Raw genomic sequence first — 19114 nt, forward strand, 5'->3', positions numbered from 1 at the left:
GAGGAAATCTGTGAGACGTGAAGCGACAAAACAAGGTTTGTTATAACCCTGTGACGTGAGTGGTCACTAACTATGGGTCACATCAGGAAAAAGAAAACTTTCCAAGATATGTCTGTTGTCCCCTTCCTTTATAATTAAGGGATTAGACAACATCATACGCTCTAATCGTCGAGTAATCGTTCTTAACGAGAACTTTTTTTACCAACAGGGTTATTATTGACTTTTTGGCTCCCTTGGTAACCGTGTGATGTAATTCGTTAGAATAGATTTTTAAAATTAAAGGTGATTCTATTTTGAAAATCATCGTCAAGTGTTAAGTCTGATTTGAAAATTTATTGTAACGTTACAACATCTCTGAACCTGAGACTTCAATTCCCGTTGCGACTGTTCAAAGTTCCGTCTGTGCTGACTCTGGCTTTTGTTGTTCAGTTTCGAAGGGATCAGTAAGATCAAAGATTAAAGAACAAAAGTTATCTTAATCGTACCACAATGCATACAAGAAACTCTCATTTGCGAGAATATTAATTGTACCACCAATTTTTATTTAAAAAAAAAAAAAAAGTTTAATTTTTTGAAAACTCGACCCTGAAATCTTGGTGCGAACATTTATGCTTATGTATATCTGGAAAACTTTTATTTTCAAAAACCATTACCTTATGGACAGATGACGTCGTAGAAATTCATTCTAAAACAAAGCATGAAAATGGTTAAATATGCAAAAGCTCTGAAATATTAAAAACTGTCTGTGATAAGGGAAAAAAGCGTTCCAGCTTTCGTGGCCCAAATTTTGAATTTAAAGAGAGGTTTGAAATAAAAACTGCCAGATTTTATTGGATGCTAATTTAAATTGATCTTGTTCTTATCAAACATTCTAACGAGCGAGCTACCGCGTTACTTAGATGCAAGATTCTTTCTGAGACCTTTTAAGATTCCCCTTGGATAATCATTTTACCAAACACATTGGAAAAGCTTACAGAGAAAACCTGTTCGGGACGGAAGGAAGGAAGGAACTCTTCACGCTGAAATTTACATTTGCAGGTAGGGAGTAAACGAAGACAAACGTCATTTTGAAGAAAAAAGGGGATATTTAAAGAGTGCAACGGAGCTTCGAGAAAATGCTGATTACATTTTTATTGTGTACAATGATGCTACTTTTCTAGCAACCGTTTTTTACATGTCTAAGCAGAAAATAAAAAAAATCTTTAGTACTCCTTGAGTTGGCAATAGGCACAGTTATCATTCTTATTATTAAATCAATTCAAAGACTTGTATCAGGAAGTTCGTAAAAGAGTTCCTGCTGCGACGGTTATTTACCGTGGTTGTTCCATTTCATCAATATTTTGTAGATATAAGAAGAAAAAGATACAGCTGGAAATGAAAACAGTCATGATACATGAAACAAAAAAATAGGGGATCATATAGGGTTGTCTAATGAAAAATCTCTTTAAGATTTGGAATTGTGACCATTGAACCATCAGAGAACCTATTGCTTATGGCCGGACATCTGGAAGTCGATCAATTTTTAATTTTAAAAAAAAGCCTCCTTCTTATTCTTCTTCTTTTTATTTTTATTTCCGGCGGTCAATTCGCCTTGATCAAAACGCACTCAACGTAATTTAAGAGCGATTTTTCATTTTATTCTGAGAGCTTCTGTAAAAGCGGGATATTGAATCTGCACTGCAGCCACTTCCCTGAGTTACCTTTTCCTGAGGCATTAATTTTCAGAAAACTGTCAGGGCGTGTAAGGTTCTTTTTATTTTTCTCCTTTACAATGTCCATATGAATTGATGATAAACCTTTTTTCTTGCTTCCAAGTTCTCTTCCGGCTTGCTTGCTCAAACCCTCCCCTTAAACATGGCAACTTTAAAACACAGCTTGATGAATCACCTTCTAGAGAGTTTTCTTAGTAGTAATCAACCGTGTTTTTTTTTAAGTTTTCTAAGGCAGTTGATATCTTTTTCATGGTGTTTTACACATATTTGATACGGAGAAAATTTTTTTCTCAAATAAATCCTTTGTAATTATTCCTGTAATTACGCCAGAAGATTCTCATTGGCATATCTGAGGCCACGAGGAGCCCTATACAGATATTGCATTTACCAGTGCTACGATATGAGAAAATGTAGTCATATCGCTGTCCCTAAATTGTTGTTTTGCACTGTTTTAGATTGCTTTATATGCGAAATTAAAAAAAAAAAACTTCTCCAATACCAGGCGTTTTCAAGCGTTCATCGTAAACCAATGTCATAAGATTTAGATTGATTTTTATCGGTTGAAATCTTGGTGAGGGAAAAAAAAACCAATTCTTGATACGACTTGCTAGGGCGGGTTTGGTTTCATGGGAAAAAAAGTTAAAATCATCTTCGCGAGAGTCAGAACTTAACAAGAAGCGAGATGAGTTAAAGCTACAGAAATCGAGATAACGACCTCCGTTGAGCAATTTTTTGGCATTATTATCCTAGGTCCAGTATCTGAAACACTCTCCGACAGAATTCCCCGATGAAGTCCTGGATCATTTTCTTGCTGCTGGCTTCGCTGGCCATATACAGTAATGGGCGCACACGGTTTCGCATGATCGAGTTTGATCAGGCAGAGGAAAAGAATATGATGTACAAGTCTTGCATAAGGCAATGTACAAAAGCATGTGGGCTGTCTGAGTCCTGTCGGAGAACAACTGACAAGCAGGCGCTGTGCATGAATGGTGCAGGCGATGATAAGCTTATGTGGGAAGGCTTCTTGTTTAATAATGAAATGATCAAAGCATGCGGTAACATTATCGCACCGATGATCAGCCGGCGCGAACCGAATCCCGAGCCAAGACAGCATATGGATCCATACGAGCTTTTGCGGCTGATGGACATGTAATAATCTAAGTTTTTGTCGAGGGAAGACGTTATCATGTTCCTTTTTTAAGTAGAATTAGCGGGGAAAAGCTTGAGCACTTTTAACAGCTCAAGGGGAATTAGAAATTAATCGGAAACCTCTTATTTGAAAAATAACGTCACTTCAATTTAGTCTTGCTTTTGTTATAAAATTGTTAAGGAATGGATTGGGCAAATTCCTTTGTTTAGTTTAAGTTGTATTTATGTTTGACAGACATGACCAACCTGGAGTCAAGAGCAGTGTTTTGTGGCTCCTAAAATTAAACTTAAGCCACATACTAAGATTTGGATTTCTTAGACTATCATCCCATCATAATCTCTCTATAACAGCTCCATATTAGCCCTTTGCACCCTTAAATCAGTATGCATTTTCTCCATACTGTTCTCTATACATTTCTTAAGGTGATAACAAGGAGAATTTGTGTAACAATCAAGAGCTTATTTAGTTGGTGATCATTTCCTTTATTCTCATGACCTTAATGTTTGATTCAGGGGTGATATTGTAAAGAGAAATTAGATGCTGGTCACTCTTAGGGGTCAAAGAGTTAAGGTCAGAGAGGAAAAGATCAAGAACATATCCATCTTGAATGGACAGGGTAAAAAAAACTTTGGTTACTTAGGTGGTCTTAGCTTTGGGCGCTCATCGAGGGGACAAGATTGGGGCTCTGTTATACTAAGCCCAACCCCTGACATTAGTCCCCACCCCTCCCTCCTCCCGTATACCTTTTCTCCCGTCCCTGAACTGGCAATAAATGTTTTATTATCATCTAATGAACGGACAAAAAAAAAAACTCAAATGTTAAGGGCCGGTTATTGAAACAACGTTTAGCCGTTGTTCAGCAAAACTGTGTTCTAAACTATCTTGAATTTAGCTGAACTTTTATCTGAACTTTCCTCTTGGTGAAGAGTATCAAGATCAAGGCGACCAAAAGTTGGCAGTGGAAGGACATTTATTTATGAGATCAACCCTCTTATAGAGAATACCGTAAAAAGGCCCACTGCCTGCGTAAAACTACGGTTTGGGTAAACCTCGTGTAAATAACTGGCACTGAGAGTTTACATCATAATGTCAAGAATCCAATACCCAAGACCTGAGGGAAGTAGAGGAAACGAGCATAGCCTTGTAGAAAGAGACGTACGGTGAGCTGATCCCGAGAATAATCATGATCTCGAGAGAAGAAAGGGCGTGTGTCACATGAAAATCAGTTTCTTCAAATACTCATTTCTGAGCAAATGCAATGAGCTATTTTATTCCGTATCTAGTTTCTCTAGTAGATTTAAACCAAGTTTAAAATGTTGACATCGAGTTCCTGTCGTAACACCAGGACGATGGGACAAAATTTGTATCTGAAAGAAGATAAAACCAGTTTAGACAATTGCAATATATATAATTCAAATGATACAAATGTACATTTTTGACTAAATGACAGTTTTTAAAAATACTGATATCTTTTGTTGTTCGACCCGAAGGCAGGGAATATGTTTCTTCCGGTGAAGAGCAAAATCATTTATCGTAGCCACCTGTTTTATTTGCAAGGCAAAATAGGAGTCTGAGAAAGGTTTTTAGGGCTATTTAAAGAATTTCAAGTGTACATGCATGTCTTCACATGCATTGTTTAGCTGCTCTATTCCAAAAACTGACGTTGAAAAGCCGTTTTATTCTCTAACACACAATTTACTGGACCTTGCCACGTGCTGGTTGCCACACGTTTCTTCCTGCTCACGGGGGGACTACTGTCACTTAAGAAGAAATACACTGTACTGTACTTACGGGCAAATGGTCTTTATTTTCCTATTTTTTCCCATAACTTTATATACCTGTGCGTCAAAGAAAATGGCGATGGAATCGTATTAGTCGGTGAAATATCTGAAGGCGGGAATATGGAAATGGACAAATGGCCATCAAAGGCTGCTCTCAACAATGATTCATAAAAATTCCAACATTGAGTAGACACACCTTATTCGACGGCTTGCTATGCGAGGATATTTTACGAGTTCCATACTATTTTTTTCGAGTCCGTAATTGTGAAGGAATTACGAGAAATGAGCGAATGATCAATTTTCCGATCGTGTATCAAAGCCGCTATATCGGATTGATAAGTTTAGGGAAAGCCTGGTACAGAGAAACCAGTGAGGGGGAGAGCGGGGGAATGGTGGGGAGAGGGGAGGGGTAGTGGAGTCATTTTCCCCACCACTTACCTTATAATTGTACAGGCTAAGGTGAACTTTGTACGGCCCTAATGATTGTGCCCTAATTGCTTTGAATTAAACCTCCTTTGAACTTTTTCTGCGTTATCACGTATTTCTAACGACATGAACAACCATATTTGAACAATAATTCTAGCTCGTATTTCTTACCATGGACTTTTCGTTGGCTTCTTTATGCATATTATACATTTGCATTCCACGTCACCATGCTTAACTGTTTCCACGCCTATATCGAAACCTTTTGGTGGACAATGCCTCGAGCCACACACATCGAATTCACAGTCTGTGAGGAAAACATAGTATAAAAAGTTCATCTCCTAAAGGCCTTTTTTTTTTTTAAAGTAAATTTACGTCTCTATCGACAATGATATCACGGCTAAACTGACCAATCAGTTTACACGAACCGGACTTAATACACCTGACAGACTCTATGCTAGACTCTAATTTTGACTTCCGCTAAGGTTGTCGAGATATCAGTCACTACTACCGACAGCAGTCTTTCTCAGGACCACCCTTTTCTCGCCTAAACGATCAAATCACACGATCACATGTTCCCACCGGGTTCAATTTACTCTTCAATTTACCATTTACTCTATTTTTCGACTAAATGCTGAGCAAACGAAGGCACGTAACCTTTTCCCAGTGCTTGTGGGACCTACACGTCCTAACTACAAATCTAGTAAATATAAATTTAAACTACAGATCTAGTAAATATAAATTTAGCTATACCTTAACAAAAGGGAGGTTTATGTCAATGATAGATAACATGTAAGCCAGAATTTCTCATTTCAAAACTTTCATTTCCATTTCATTAAACCTTGAGGTAAGGCTTTATACAAATGAACAAGTAGAACTGGAAAATGTAATAGGCGTAGAACTTCAATGAATTTCAACTACGAAATTATTGATCAGGGACCGCCTTACCTATTTCTGCAATTATTGTTGTCAGACAGCAAAGTAAAGCGATGAAAATTATGTACACCATATTCTTTTTCAAAAATATTTCGTCGACCTAGTTTCAGAGGAAAGGAGAGGGAGCGATCAAAAGTGAATGAAATTCAAATTAAAAAGACATTTCCAGGTCCATCGTGACAAATTAAAGAGAAAAATCATGGAAGGAGCCGACGAGGAATTTGGATGGAAACTCGATATGCTTCTTTGGCCTTCCATGGGGATCCTGGAGATTACCAATCTTCGTGATGACGATGGACGAACGTTCGAAACTTCAGCTTTAGAAAATCTTTGCGGTGGTAAATTTACATTATCGACTCAGTTGATGAAACCAAATTATCTTGTTTAGACAACTCAGTGTTTACATTATGTTTACATATCACGTGAAATGTGTCTCGGCAAACGTTTGTTTAAAACCTCAAGCCAAAAGTTTGAGACCATCACGGAAAGAGTTTGTGACCATCTCAGAAAAAGTAAGCGGTATATACATTGAAAAATTACATTAGCAATAAATGGTGAAATACAAGAAATTATCTTATATGTGCAAACTGGAATCAATATTTATAATATAGGAAAAAAATTTCAGAATACTGTACCTTTGACAATTTACAGAATAACTCCAGATCGTTCGTTCTTTCCCCGAATCTTCTGAAATATATTTGATCTAAATATGTATTCAGTACTAATATTTATACATAAACACTTAATTAATTGATACCAATATCGTCCAAATCCCTTAACGACAAATTAAAGCAGTAATGTCCCTTAGCGACATTGTAAAACTGATTCGTCTAAAAATAAAGAAATGCATAAACTTGGAGTAATATACGGAAATATTGATCCCAATATTTTGATACACGTGATCCGAAAATTTTAAAAGCATAATTTTTCTTCTAATTGAAAACCAAACATATTATGTTCAAAAACGTGTGAAGTGTTTTATCTTTTATAATTCATCATCGGTCATTTAGTTCTTGATTAAGAATAAAACTCACAATGATTATCTTTATGAATGATTTTCATTTTCTCAATTTCTATGGTTCAGCATAATTGGACGATCTCCTTTGAATAGCTCATTGAAGCTTGCCAAGATGTATTTCCATTACAAGTAATTAGCAGATACTATGAATAAGTAAATTATTACTAATTTTTTATAACGGACAAACCCGTCAAAAGAGGGGAGGAGCTTACTACAAATAGCTTCTGCAAGCCATGTTTATTAGCTTTTCAGCAGATCCTCAGTTGCTTGACTCATTTGTCGCGATGTTCTTGAACGCACGAAAACCGAACTGAAAAAGTTAATGGCTTGCGTTCGGAGTAAAAGGAGTTGCCATCTTTAAAACAAAAACTAATGGTAAGCTGAGGGTTGATTAGGAAGGTTGTAGGTACGTTTCTGCTTTCAAGCGGCCGAATACATACAAGATGGCTTCAGAATTCGTGCGTTTTCAAAAAAAAAGAAGTCGCTTAGTTACACGTGAGGGAGCATTTTCAATAAAATACAGAAGAGGCCATAAAGTGTTTGCATCAAACCCACAACAAAAGTTTCTTCAAACGAATATTTGGAGGCAACCTCCATATGCTACTTTTATTATCATCTGGTTCTACAATAATTCTAAACTCATTTTAAGTTACATCGCACTGTTGTCGAGCCACACTAAAATGCGAGAGGTATGAAACATATGTCTGAAAGAAGAAAAAAACCAGACCGAAAATTAAAACACATTTTATGTCTTACTTAACGTCTATATTAAGTCCTGAATAAAAATAATAATGATGTTAATGAAAAGCACATACACACACAAAGAAATTGTCTTTTTTTTTTTTGTCCTTTGTCTTAAACTTCTGTAAACGTGAAACCGTCATTCTTTTTTCCAATTAAGACCGTCTGGTTGTGTGACACAGTACAATGCTCATTTTTTGCATCCGATTTGAGGGTGATATTGAAAAGACTTTACTATTTATTGGAAAACTAGCGGCCTTTATTTTCCTGGTAGAGAGAGCGCAAAGGGAGCCTTCAGAAAGTGCCTAATTAGGGGTAGCTGGTGAAAAATAAAATCATCCTCATTATACCTTGCTGTAGTTTTCTTACAGGCAAATGATCTTCATTTTCCCAGCTTATTCCATATCTTTTCATACCTATGCGTTAAAGAAATAGAATCGTATCAGGGTTTATGAAAGAGCCAGGGTAAAGCTGGGATGAGCACATGTTGCCATGATGCAGTACTCTTTACCATGGTTCATGAAAATCAATATTGATTAGTGTAGTTCACAATGAAAATCTATCGCAACCCTGACATAAGCATCCCATTGAGTTTCTCAAAAGATTTTTTGAAGCACAGCCTGATTTTGTTTCAGCAAAAGAAAGGTAAAAAAACCCCCGTTCTTTCTTGATTTGGGGAACATGTATCCTGATAACAAATTTCAGGAAAATATTCCATTGAAGAGCTAAGGCATGTGTTAAGATCATTGCATAGATCGCCATTTTGAACTATTTTGCAACAGGAAGATCACAGTTTGGCTTAAAAATATTCCCAAACCTCCAAACCAAGATTACATAGTCTTCAACTCAGATTTCTGTTCAACAAGTAATTCACGTTGTGACGAGCAGTTTTAGCAAGAAAATGAAAAACTTGGAAATCGTTCTTGACATTATTAGAACGCATTGATTGCCAACATTCGGAGCGGATGTAAAACCCTGCAAATAATTGTGAGATTTTCCTAGCAAGGTAGGCGATATGGTCATTTCTTACAACCACATGCACCTTCTTCGTAAAGGCTAAGGCGAACCTAAAGACAACTACTGAAGACAACTTCACCGAGTTAACTGATTCGGCTGATAGCGAAATTGCCATAGAAACGGCTCGGCTTAATTATATTTGCATTTGCATATATTCTTTTTTTCCGTTCTATTTATCTATTATAATATTATAGCGATTTAACCAAGTAACCTCATTTGTTGTAGCTTGGTTTCTGTTTTTTTTTTCTTTTATAAGAATTATTCTTTCCATTTCGGTATTTCAATTTCTCATCTTAGTACTCTAATTATAGTAACTATCAAGTTTATATTTATTTCTCTTCCGCATTTTGTTACTGTAAAATTTTTATTAATCTGCGTGAAACTACTGCTCTCCTCGACTAGCTGTTGCTATCTACGAGCAGCAGATGTCAAGCTGTAAATATACTAGTATCAATAAATTGAATTGAATTTAACTGAAGCTGTCAGCTTCAAATAGGTGCGAGACTCTTTTCTTTTATCATTCATTTCCAACAATATTAAAACAGTTTAATACAAGAGATTATTGTTTTTTTTACCATGCAGGAGGTGCAGTTGTTGGTTTCTTGACACATACGAGACATTTGCATACCAAGCCGCCTTCTTTTTTCGTTACTATGGCTGTATCGTAATATTTTTGCGGACAGTGCGTCGAGCCGCACACATCAAGGTCACAGTCTGTGAGGTAAACACAAATCACTATTTTACTTCGTTGACTGTATAAAAGAGACTCAGTAACCTTTTCCTAGTTCATTTATAAATTGGTTTCACCATATAAACTGAGGAGTTTTACAAGAGTTCCAGCCCTTAGAAAAGCCGTAACTGCGCACGTGTAAAATAGTGATAATTTCATCACATGTGTTTGATATCGCAAATCAGCTATTGACATGTTACTCGCCTTTCGCGTCACTCTGTTGATGCAAGGAATGGCAATGGAAAGTGTTCATCATTCTCAATGCAAAGTCGTTTATCGAACTTTCTCGTCGGTAAAGGCCTGTAGTGTTTGAAAAATAAACACTCCATACATGGTTGCTTTTATAGATATGGAATTTCTCCTCTCGTGCCTCACCCGTACGCTGCGGCGCTCATTTGAATAACATCAAATCGAACACTTGAAGAGAAATTCAATATCTACGAACCTCCATGTATTATTCTCCTTTTATCAAGGGAATTGATGATGCAGACATGTTTTAAACATAAAAAGCAGACGTGAAATTCCCACTTTGAAGCTTTTGCTTCGCTCTCATTTCAAGGACCTTCAAGAAATGATTCATGTGATTGAACAAACAGAACTTTAAAAAGTAACAAGTGTTGAAAGGACTTCGGCGAAGAGACTGTTTTCTTTCCTTACGAGAACCCAAACAATTTACTAGCATGCAATGAGAGATGGAAAAGTATTGAAGCTTTTCAAAAATCGTTTGATTGAAAAAACTATTACAAACTTAAGTCAGTTCCAATGCTAGAGATTAGTCAATCATATATTCTTTCATTATATGGTCAGCAAAATTTTCAACCGTGATACAAAACAATGCACCGTCAGGCTGGCAATTGCAACTTCTCTAAAATTGGACTGGAACAATTGAACAACCAAATCGTTCACAAAGCCGACCACGAATGCTCGATACAAAAGGAATTTTAAATCAAGGGAACAGCCATAACAATGGCATTTTTTTGCCGCACGCAACATCTTACATAGTTATTTTTTCTCTTAATGAACTACGAAAAAAAAGTTATAAAAATTAAATTGAGACTTTTACCTAAAAGGGCACTTGCATTTTAGTCATGATTTTATAACAATAGTCTCATATACGATGGCTGATTTATGTAGTTTGTGAGCTGGTAAATGGAAAAGGTTTATTGATTGGAAAAACGCCTTACCTAACTCTGCTATTATTGTTGTTAAACAGCAAAGGAACGCAATGATAACAATAATCGCCATGTTCTCCTTTCAAAATACTTCGTTGACCTAAGCGAAAGAGAAGGAGACAGGAAACGATCAAGAGTGAATAAATTTAAATCAAAAGAAGTTTACAGGTCTTAAGGGTGACAAAAAGAAACAAATTAGCGGTCGAGGACTTAGGACAAATACTCGAACCCTGATTCTCGGGCTAGGCACGTGGATCATCATGGCAATATTGGTTATACAATGTGAATAGAAACACATCAAGCATTTTGAGCTCCATACCTCTAACAGAAAGGGACAGGAATTTCGAAAGGCTGATGGGGGGGGGGAGGGGAGGGGAGGGGGGGAGCCGTTTAAACATTTGAAAATAGACAATCGATACCAGACAGATGGAAAGTAATGTTTACCTTATAGAAAAAAGGCTGTTGGAATATTTACCTTTTGACAAACGCCACCATACGTTCACTCATCCAATTCTCTCTCTTTATCTTTTTAAAAGTGTATGCATTTTAAAGCGCTCGTTATGTATAAGCCCCTTAGTAATTATTTGCTCAGCCACAATCACCATCGATTGCCAATAGAAAAAAATTAGGATAGTCCAATAATACATTTGCATTCAGAAATTCAGAATAATTTGGTGCTTGTTTTGAAAGTCATTATTTAAAATCATACAATTTTTCAAGAAGAGTGCAATTGCTTATGTGAAAAACCTTAGGTATTTTAGGCTTCAAGGTTGTTAAAACAGCTTTCTTAAAAAAACCTGAAATTCCCTCCTTCGTGTTTTCGTGCTGTTTAATAAATTCTAACGAGAGGATCTCCCTTAAATAACTCAATAGGGCTTAAAAAGATGTCTATCCATTATTTGTGATAAGCAAATGGTTAAAAATTCAGTAGAACATCATTAAAAGTTTGTTATGATGGACACGGAATAAAGAAGGGGGAAGATACACGTACTAATTAGCCTAATGGTAGTTGCGTGAATGTTTTACCCATTTATCTTGACTCTCTGACACATTATTTTTCTTGAACACGCTGAAAATACTGAAGTTGGCATGGTGTATATTATTCGTCAATCATACATAATTTCTTAATTTCATAACTCAATTGAAGTACGTCGCGCGCAGACTGGTGCATAGTGCTGACTAGGCTTACTCTGTACAGATGATTATAATTACCAAAGTACTGTTCAATTCCGCGCAGTCGAAGGAAACAAAAATGGTTTCCCGTTTCGCTCAGGTAACGAAAGAGCGTGAATTTCTTGGATTGAAAAGGAGGCTGTTGGACAAGTGTGAAATAATGACTTGAATAAAAATATGAACAATATCAATTATAACAAAAATGCGACAGAAAAATAAGATTGGTATGACAAAATTAAATGGTTATTTAGTTTATAAATTTTATATAATTTCTATCCTATTAATCTAAGACTACTTATCAAGGTTGAAGTTAACCCAAACTTTCGAAAAACATCTTGGCAAAGATCTAGTTTTTTCATCGCATTGTTACAAGACGATAAAGAATACCAATGGAAACACAAAATACCCGAGCAGAGATATAACAGCATTCAAGAGTTCTACTTATCTGCGGGAAAGTGAAAAGAAAGCGAAATGGGTATTTTTTTTTTTAGCAATAATACCTTTGCTGGAATGGGAATTATACGACAAGGTTTTCACAGGTTTAATTTACGAGTTTCTGTTGATTTATTCCCTATTGTCAGGTACAAATAGCATGCCTGGTTTGCTCTCCTCACACCAGCAAGACATGTTTAGGTAAACCAGGTGTAACGGGATGAAACTCAGCAATGGAATACTAAAAACTTAATTTTACCAAGGGTTCAAGTACTAACTAACTTTCAACGGGTCGCTTTGATTTTAAGTCGACATTAAGTCAGCAACAGTTTAAGCAACTTCAAAGGAAAAAACAATTTCAAAACGTGATTGACGAAACAGCTTGAAAACTTGTTTTAGCTTTGGTATGAGCGGTGCATACGACAATATATCGCTGTCACTGGAAGTGGTAGAATATTATTTGCCTTCACTTCCATAAGTGTTAATTATAATTTTAAAAAATTTCGGCTCTCGTCGTGTTCGAGGGTTTTGTCTTTATTTTCTTGTTCTTTACCAATCTCGTTTAATGTCAAAGTTTTTGCTCAAATTCAAGCCTGGTTCCGCGTAATAACGTCATTGTTTCAACTGACACTAGCATTAAATTGTTTATTGTAAATCCACAAGTTTCAAGATGATTTAGAAGGTCAGCTTTAAGCCACTCAAGGGGCCAACCGTAGATGTCCCGTTCTTGGACGAACTTTGTACATTAAGGAAAGGGGCAGATAGAGAGGAAGCGACGGATACAGTCACATACATGTAGTACTAACCTACATTATCCTTCGTCAATTGCTGTCGGAATAAAAATTCAGATTACCTAAATTATTTACCTGGTGAAATATCCTTAAGAAAGTTTCCTCCTTGTTCTGTAAACCAACGGTCGGGAGCTTCTGGTTGTGAGTGCGGCTTGTTTTTAAAGGCAACGCAATGAATAAAAGTTTACCAATTTTATAGTCTCCCGTAGACGTTCTCTGCTGGCGAGTTCTTTTCTTGTGCGAGACAGCACTTTCATTGTTTTGACGGAAACATCCTTTATGTTGCAATTTGCTTGTCTCAAATACAAAAATTAACATTTTTACGCATTTAGAGTGTCATTTTTTCTCTCTCCGTCGATAGTCTGATCATTCAGTCTTTATTCTAGAATGTTTATGTAAATAACTAGTAGAAACTCTAATATGCAGGTTAAAAAAGCCAATTAGAAGTTTTAGTTGGGAATCGCTGACAAAAGAGATTTTTGTAATCTGCTGTTACCAACTCAAGAACCTAAAAATTGTCACATTTCGTGATCAGGTCCGGAAAAACTCATAAATATCGCAGCAATTGCTTCCTAACTCAAGCCACGATAAGGAAGGAAACCAGCTGGAAACTGATATCAGTTTTTATTAAAACTTCTCGCCCCCGTTGTAGCTAGCAGAGCAAATTCAAACATTTGTCATTCTCAATGACCTCACGTAGCGATCATACAATTGGTGTGTAATAGCTTTTTGAGTATAACTTGCTCTCCAAATTTTCGACCTGAAATATATTTATTAGCGACTTTTTTTATTAATTTTCGAAAAAAATAAATTCTGTTGTTTTAGATAATCTGGTTTGTCCATGCTTTTCTTTTAAACTATCACATGTTCATCCGATTTTTGTCTTCGGGCCTGTCTTCATTGGATTTATTACTTTGAATGATGAGTTTAACAAACGTCATCCGGTTCATTTCCCCTTAACCAGGCGATTCTCATGAAAAAGAGATAACTTGTGAATATCAAGTTTTGAAAACAGTGGTAAAACAGCCAAAATTACTAATTTTGACTTCCTCTACTCATTTTTGTTCTCGATAGAACACACTCTTTGTTCAAAGAAAGCTTTTATTGCCTTCTGTTAAAAAAATATGCAACCCTAAGATCAAGAGTATGAAACATAGAAATTGTATGTCGACTGAAATAAATAAAACAGAATGACTCGTTGCGGTCCACGGCAGAGATTAGACTTTATTCTCTATTTATAGTATTTTAAAATATCACGAACAACAACATTGACGACAAAGGGAAATTAATTGAAAAAGCCACCAATCAGGACGGCTTTGTCTAAGACATGACATTGAGCTTTATGCTTATTTGATTGACTGGGCAATGTCCATTTTAACTGTCCCAAAGGTAATGTACAGATATCTACGCACTCGGAAGAACTGCAACAAACAGAAAAAATATTAACTCAACTCACTAGTCTTTACTGTCGAAACAAACTTTTTAAGGCGCGGGAAAATGAGGGCGGCTACTTCATGCTTGGTTTAAGCTTTGCATCTGATTGGTCGAGGGAGTGGCGCGAGTTTTCTGGGCCAATTACAGAGTAAAGTAATGAAAAACCAATGCCCCGGATAACTTTTGACACTCAGTTGAAAACTATTTTATTAGGAAACCACTCAGTTGTACTTGTAAGAATTTATTTTTCTCGCTCACCTTAAATGCTGGATTAGTGATGCTTTTTCAAGAATTGACACCTGTTCATTCATAGTAAGGACTTTCACCTTCCTCATAGAATTCTGGTTCAAAAAACCCATCCCCGTCAATTCCGTAACTGAAATAAAGAAAGCCAGAAATATGTTTCTCTTTAAAACAAGGCACACTTTAAGTGGACGCACATAGGATGCAGATTTAATGAATCTAACAGAGTCAAACATCAAACAAATGGAGTGTTTTTCGATTGGGTGTCGTAAAATCACAACCGAAGTTATTTCAACAGCCAACCATAGGAATAGTAATAACCTTTAAAAAGCCCATTAGAACTCAAAGCAAAACGCGCCAAACAACCTAAAGCGCGGGAAAAAGCGGACAATCAAGTCGTGATTGGCTTTACTTTTTAAACTGATGTGTTAGAAAGTGAGAAACTGAGAAAGTGGCACGAGTTTTCTGGACCAATCACATAGCGAAGTAAAGCGAAAACAAAACAATCCCAGATTGCTTTCGACATTAATATTGAAAATTGCTCTAACATACCGACTGGGTGTAGAACTTACTCTATAAAGTGAGACACGGAAAATCTCTCCGGTGGACATTCGTATTTAGGGCATTTACATTCAGGAACTGATGTCTCCTCAAGTTCCATGATAGCTTCCTGTCCATCAGAACACGTGATCTGGTCATAGTACCTCTCGCAAAGAGGTTCACACATGAAGAATGAATAACCTTCATTGACCACACATTTGCACTTGTATTGGCAATCCTGAAGGGCAACTGACTCTCCAGGGTATACTGGTTTGGCTCCATGCATGCAGAAACCTACAGAAATAAAGTGGTAAGAAACTAAATTAGGTTGAACTTCTCTCACCCAAGATATAAGCAGGGTAATTTAGTGTTATTAACTGAGTTTATAACGTAAATTGGCCACCGTAAAGAGTTTAAAGGCTGACTTTTCGAGCGTTAGCCCTTTTTCAATCGCTCTGACGAAGGGCTAACGCTCGAAACGTCAGACTTTAAACTCTTTAAGGTAGCAAATGTACGTTATCAACTCAGTTGATAACACTAAATTACCTTGTTATACTTTCCCACCGACGCAGCACCACGGTTTTTTTAGAAACTTACCCCCCCCCCCCTTTATTCAAGATATAAATAGTTTACACCTATCATTTGTGAAGCTTGGTGTAAGAAATAGCTTCAAAAACGGTGAAATTCTACTTCAAATTCAGAGACAAGTATCTGAGGGGAGAAGTCACCACAACAGATTTTCCTTGCAACTTAGTTTTTATTATGAGTTCTATAAAAAATACATTGCACGGCGGCGAAATTTCTAAACCTTCACCTTACTTGATAGTTCTGCTATAAAAGGTTTCTTCAAATGGTAAACTCTTGCGGTCACTATTGAAAAATGTAGACTATGAAAGCTTCTGGTATAGGTCTCAAAGGACATAAAGATTTATACTTTCACCGAAAGGCCTCTACGGAATATATGATATCAAAGAAAATAGTGGTGTCATTTTTTTTCTCTTAGTGATATTTATGGTTTTTGCATCTCGTTCAATCGCAAGATGAAAGTTGATATGAAGAACTGACATGTAGGTTACAAAAATTTTGCATAGAATACGGCTTGGATTAAATCCTTATTCATCTTTATTAAATTGCTAGCTATTTCATGACAAGAATTAGCATTACCAGAAGAGGAAGCAATGGTAGCTGCTGACGTCATGGAGAACACGGTTATGGAAGTAACCAATAGGATACAAGCTGACAACATTGATAACATCGCTATTCTGTTTCGTCTGCAGATAAAATAGAATCAAAGTTTTAGTGGATACGCAAAAGATAGTCGACCAAACTTCATGCGTCGTTTCTGGGAAAATTTATCTCAATAAAATGAAATGAAAACCTTCAATCTGAATTTTTCCAAAGAGTTAGTTTGAGGGAAGGTCTACGAACTAGTTCGATCTCTTCATGGTAGAAATACTGTCAGGCGGTTACTTCTTTAAATTTTTCTTTCCTCAACGTTCAACGAGAGGCAAGTGCCTAATGAACCACTGAAATCATAAACTAGGTTACTTTGGCCGTCGAATGAACTGAGTTTACATGGTATGCCGCAGGTGCAGTGAACAGTGTGTCTCACACGAAGCACAAGGCCGGTAGAATTAATTTGAAAAGACGGAGGAAAAACTAAGGCAACCGAAACAAGAGATAAATTTGTCTCATATTTCATTGTCAAAACTATTAACAACAGCTTAGTAAGATAAAACAAAGGCGATGCTAATGAAATCATGATCCTGCAGGGCAGTATATCAAAGTAAAAATGGTATAATAAATGTAAACGTTTGAGAAAATTAAAGTTTGCCTAAGTCTTCCCAACTGGCTGTAGATTTCGCAATGGACAAAAGAGAAGGAGCAAATCAAGGCACGTTAGAAGTCCGTTTTACATGCATGAAATTTTAGAAGTGAAAAAAAATAATAATAAAAAACAAATGAAATATAAAAAATAATCCAAACCCTAAGACATGAAATTATCGATGAAACAACCAACCTGAAAAATATTAGTGGAGTCTGAAGTAACCCTAAGTTGAAAACCAGGATAAAAAGATACTTGATGATGAAATCGTTCAGGGACGAACGCAGAGATAAGCTTTGTCTTGATGTGTTTTTTCGTCCAATAAATATTAGTAAAAGTGCTTTGTTGCATTCAGGTACTTGGTGTCAAATTTGAGATAAGGGCTTTTAAAACGTTGCGGAAATATGGCCATAAAAATAAAGAGAATGAAAATTCGTGAATGGCTGAGGCTTTTAAAGTTCTGAACTGTTCTTGATGTCGTTTTGGGGATTTTTTATGTTTTTTTGTCATTTGTGACATGTTCATGGGTTTGGCTAATTGCGAATTAATGTACGAAAAATTAGCTAACTTGCAATGGGAAATATAGAAGAAAAAGAGAAAAGTTGATTAAAGTAGGGATTTCTTACAATAGCAAGATAATTACCATAAAGAAAATGTCATAGTCAAACTTTTAACTTACCAACCGAAGAGATACCAGTGAAAGCGCTTTTAAAATTCTGTCAGACTGCAACTGAACAAACTCTCGGCGCAACTTAAACAGTACAATGAATGTTTTGAAATAACTGGCATGTTTTTGTATATTTTCGTGCTATTAGTTATTATAAATGAGCTTACTGACGCAAATTTGTTGTTCTGAATATATGTACACAAAGTTTTCGATAAAAGAGATCTTGATAGAAACGATAATAAAAAAGCAACTGCCGGACGCAAATTAACGCGAACAATGAAAAGGCCAATAACATGGAACTACGCCTAAGGAGGTAATTAATTAAGTGCCTTTATTCCGCGAAGGAAGCTTTGAATTCTCATAAATTTACTGAATCTAGGGATTTTCATTTATCTAACTTATGCGCTTTCGGTATTTTTCCGCTTTCGTAAAATTAAATATTTGAATTTTCATTCTTAAAAGATGTTTTTGCCATTTCAAGTGTATCAGTCGACCGTACGTGTGTGTGTGTGTGTTTTTTTCTTTTTATTTTTGGAAAATTTCTACATATTTGTTATCAAAATCACCACAAGAACACAGTTTATCAATTTCTGGAAATGTCATCAGCTTGATTACAGACGGTCAACAATTACGTGCGAACTTATCGCTTGACGTTGACAGACGCAGACTTGGCACTTTTAGAACAATGGCCGGCTACATTTAAAAGTTTTTTGAAATGCAAATACGTGCACGAAAAAAAATTACGTAAAAAAGTTTCAAATATGATCTTATCCAATGCGATAAAAAAGGAAAAACAACTTTAATCTTTCAGGATATCTTTGCTTCTTTTAACTTAAGTCTCTTACTTTTTGTTCAAAGGTTATCAGAGTGAAACGAAACGAAAGAAAAAACCATTGTGAATTTATACAGGAAATACGCAGTCTGTTTTAAAGGAGAAATTCCAGTTATTGACACATCTCACAGAATTAAATTTTTATGAAGGGAAGTGTTGTAATCCCTTCTTTAAGCCAGATGTCCATGTTGGTTTTTTTTTTCTTTTTTTTACCCTAAATTTTAACTTAAAACACATAAGGCGACAATTTGCGGTGGCTTATAAGTCGATGGTGCAGGGAGTAGCGACATTCCGTCTCGTGTGACAGGAATAGTTTTTGCTAACATCTTCATTCCTGCATCCAAAATCTTGTCTCCGAGATAAAGGCTACAAATTCAAACCATCAAAGGGCTTCGTCACGTCTCTCTCAACAGAACTATCGTTTAGAGTACCTTGTAGGAAAGCGTGGTAAACTGGAGTCTATGAATACCATAAAAAGCTCGGCTGGTATTTCATTA

The 19114-nt window shown here is 36.2% G+C and overlaps 1 protein-coding gene and 2 long non-coding RNA genes across 3 annotated transcripts; 1 reads left to right on the forward strand and 2 right to left on the reverse strand.

Moving 5' to 3' along the window:
* The first annotated feature begins 928 nt into the window (after positions 1-928).
* On the forward strand, positions 929-3164 carry LOC136278086 (uncharacterized). Its single transcript, XR_010716180.1, has 2 exons — positions 929-1038; positions 2463-3164. It is a non-coding gene; the product is annotated as an uncharacterized lncRNA (long non-coding RNA).
* A 4419-nt stretch (positions 3165-7583) lies between these two features.
* Positions 7584-13253, reverse strand: LOC131771181 (uncharacterized). Its single transcript, XR_009339170.2, has 5 exons — positions 13152-13253; positions 10693-10780; positions 9354-9492; positions 8112-8177; positions 7584-7724 (listed from the first exon to the last, which is right to left on the reverse strand). It is a non-coding gene; the product is annotated as an uncharacterized lncRNA (long non-coding RNA).
* Positions 13254-14282: 1029 nt separating this feature from the next.
* On the reverse strand, positions 14283-17465 carry LOC131771176 (uncharacterized). The gene is made up of 5 exons (XM_059086959.2): positions 17314-17465; positions 16458-16564; positions 15326-15587; positions 14769-14886; positions 14283-14497 (listed from the first exon to the last, which is right to left on the reverse strand). Exons 2-4 carry the CDS (start codon positions 16546-16548, stop codon positions 14814-14816), a joined length of 426 nt encoding a protein of 141 aa, XP_058942942.2. The 5' UTR covers positions 16549-16564; positions 17314-17465; the 3' UTR covers positions 14283-14497; positions 14769-14813.
* Positions 17466-19114: the final 1649 nt, after the last annotated feature.

This window comes from Pocillopora verrucosa, chromosome 14 (genome assembly GCF_036669915.1).
Source record: "Pocillopora verrucosa isolate sample1 chromosome 14, ASM3666991v2, whole genome shotgun sequence".
Classification (NCBI taxonomy): domain Eukaryota; kingdom Metazoa; phylum Cnidaria; class Anthozoa; order Scleractinia; family Pocilloporidae; genus Pocillopora; species Pocillopora verrucosa.

Excerpts from the sequence above, each read along its gene's own strand:
- LOC131771176 (XM_059086959.2), bottom strand. The coding sequence starts at position 16,548 with ATGTTATCAATGTTGTCAGCTTGTATCCTATTGGTTACTTCCATAACC. Across the intron at positions 15,588-16,457 it reads TACCATTGCTTCCTCTTCTG|GTTTCTGCATGCATGGAGCC; the intron begins GTAATGCTAATT and ends TTATTTCTGTAG. Across the intron at positions 14,887-15,325 it reads TCCGTGTCTCACTTTATAGA|TTACGGAATTGACGGGGATG; the intron begins GTAAGTTCTACA and ends TCTTTATTTCAG.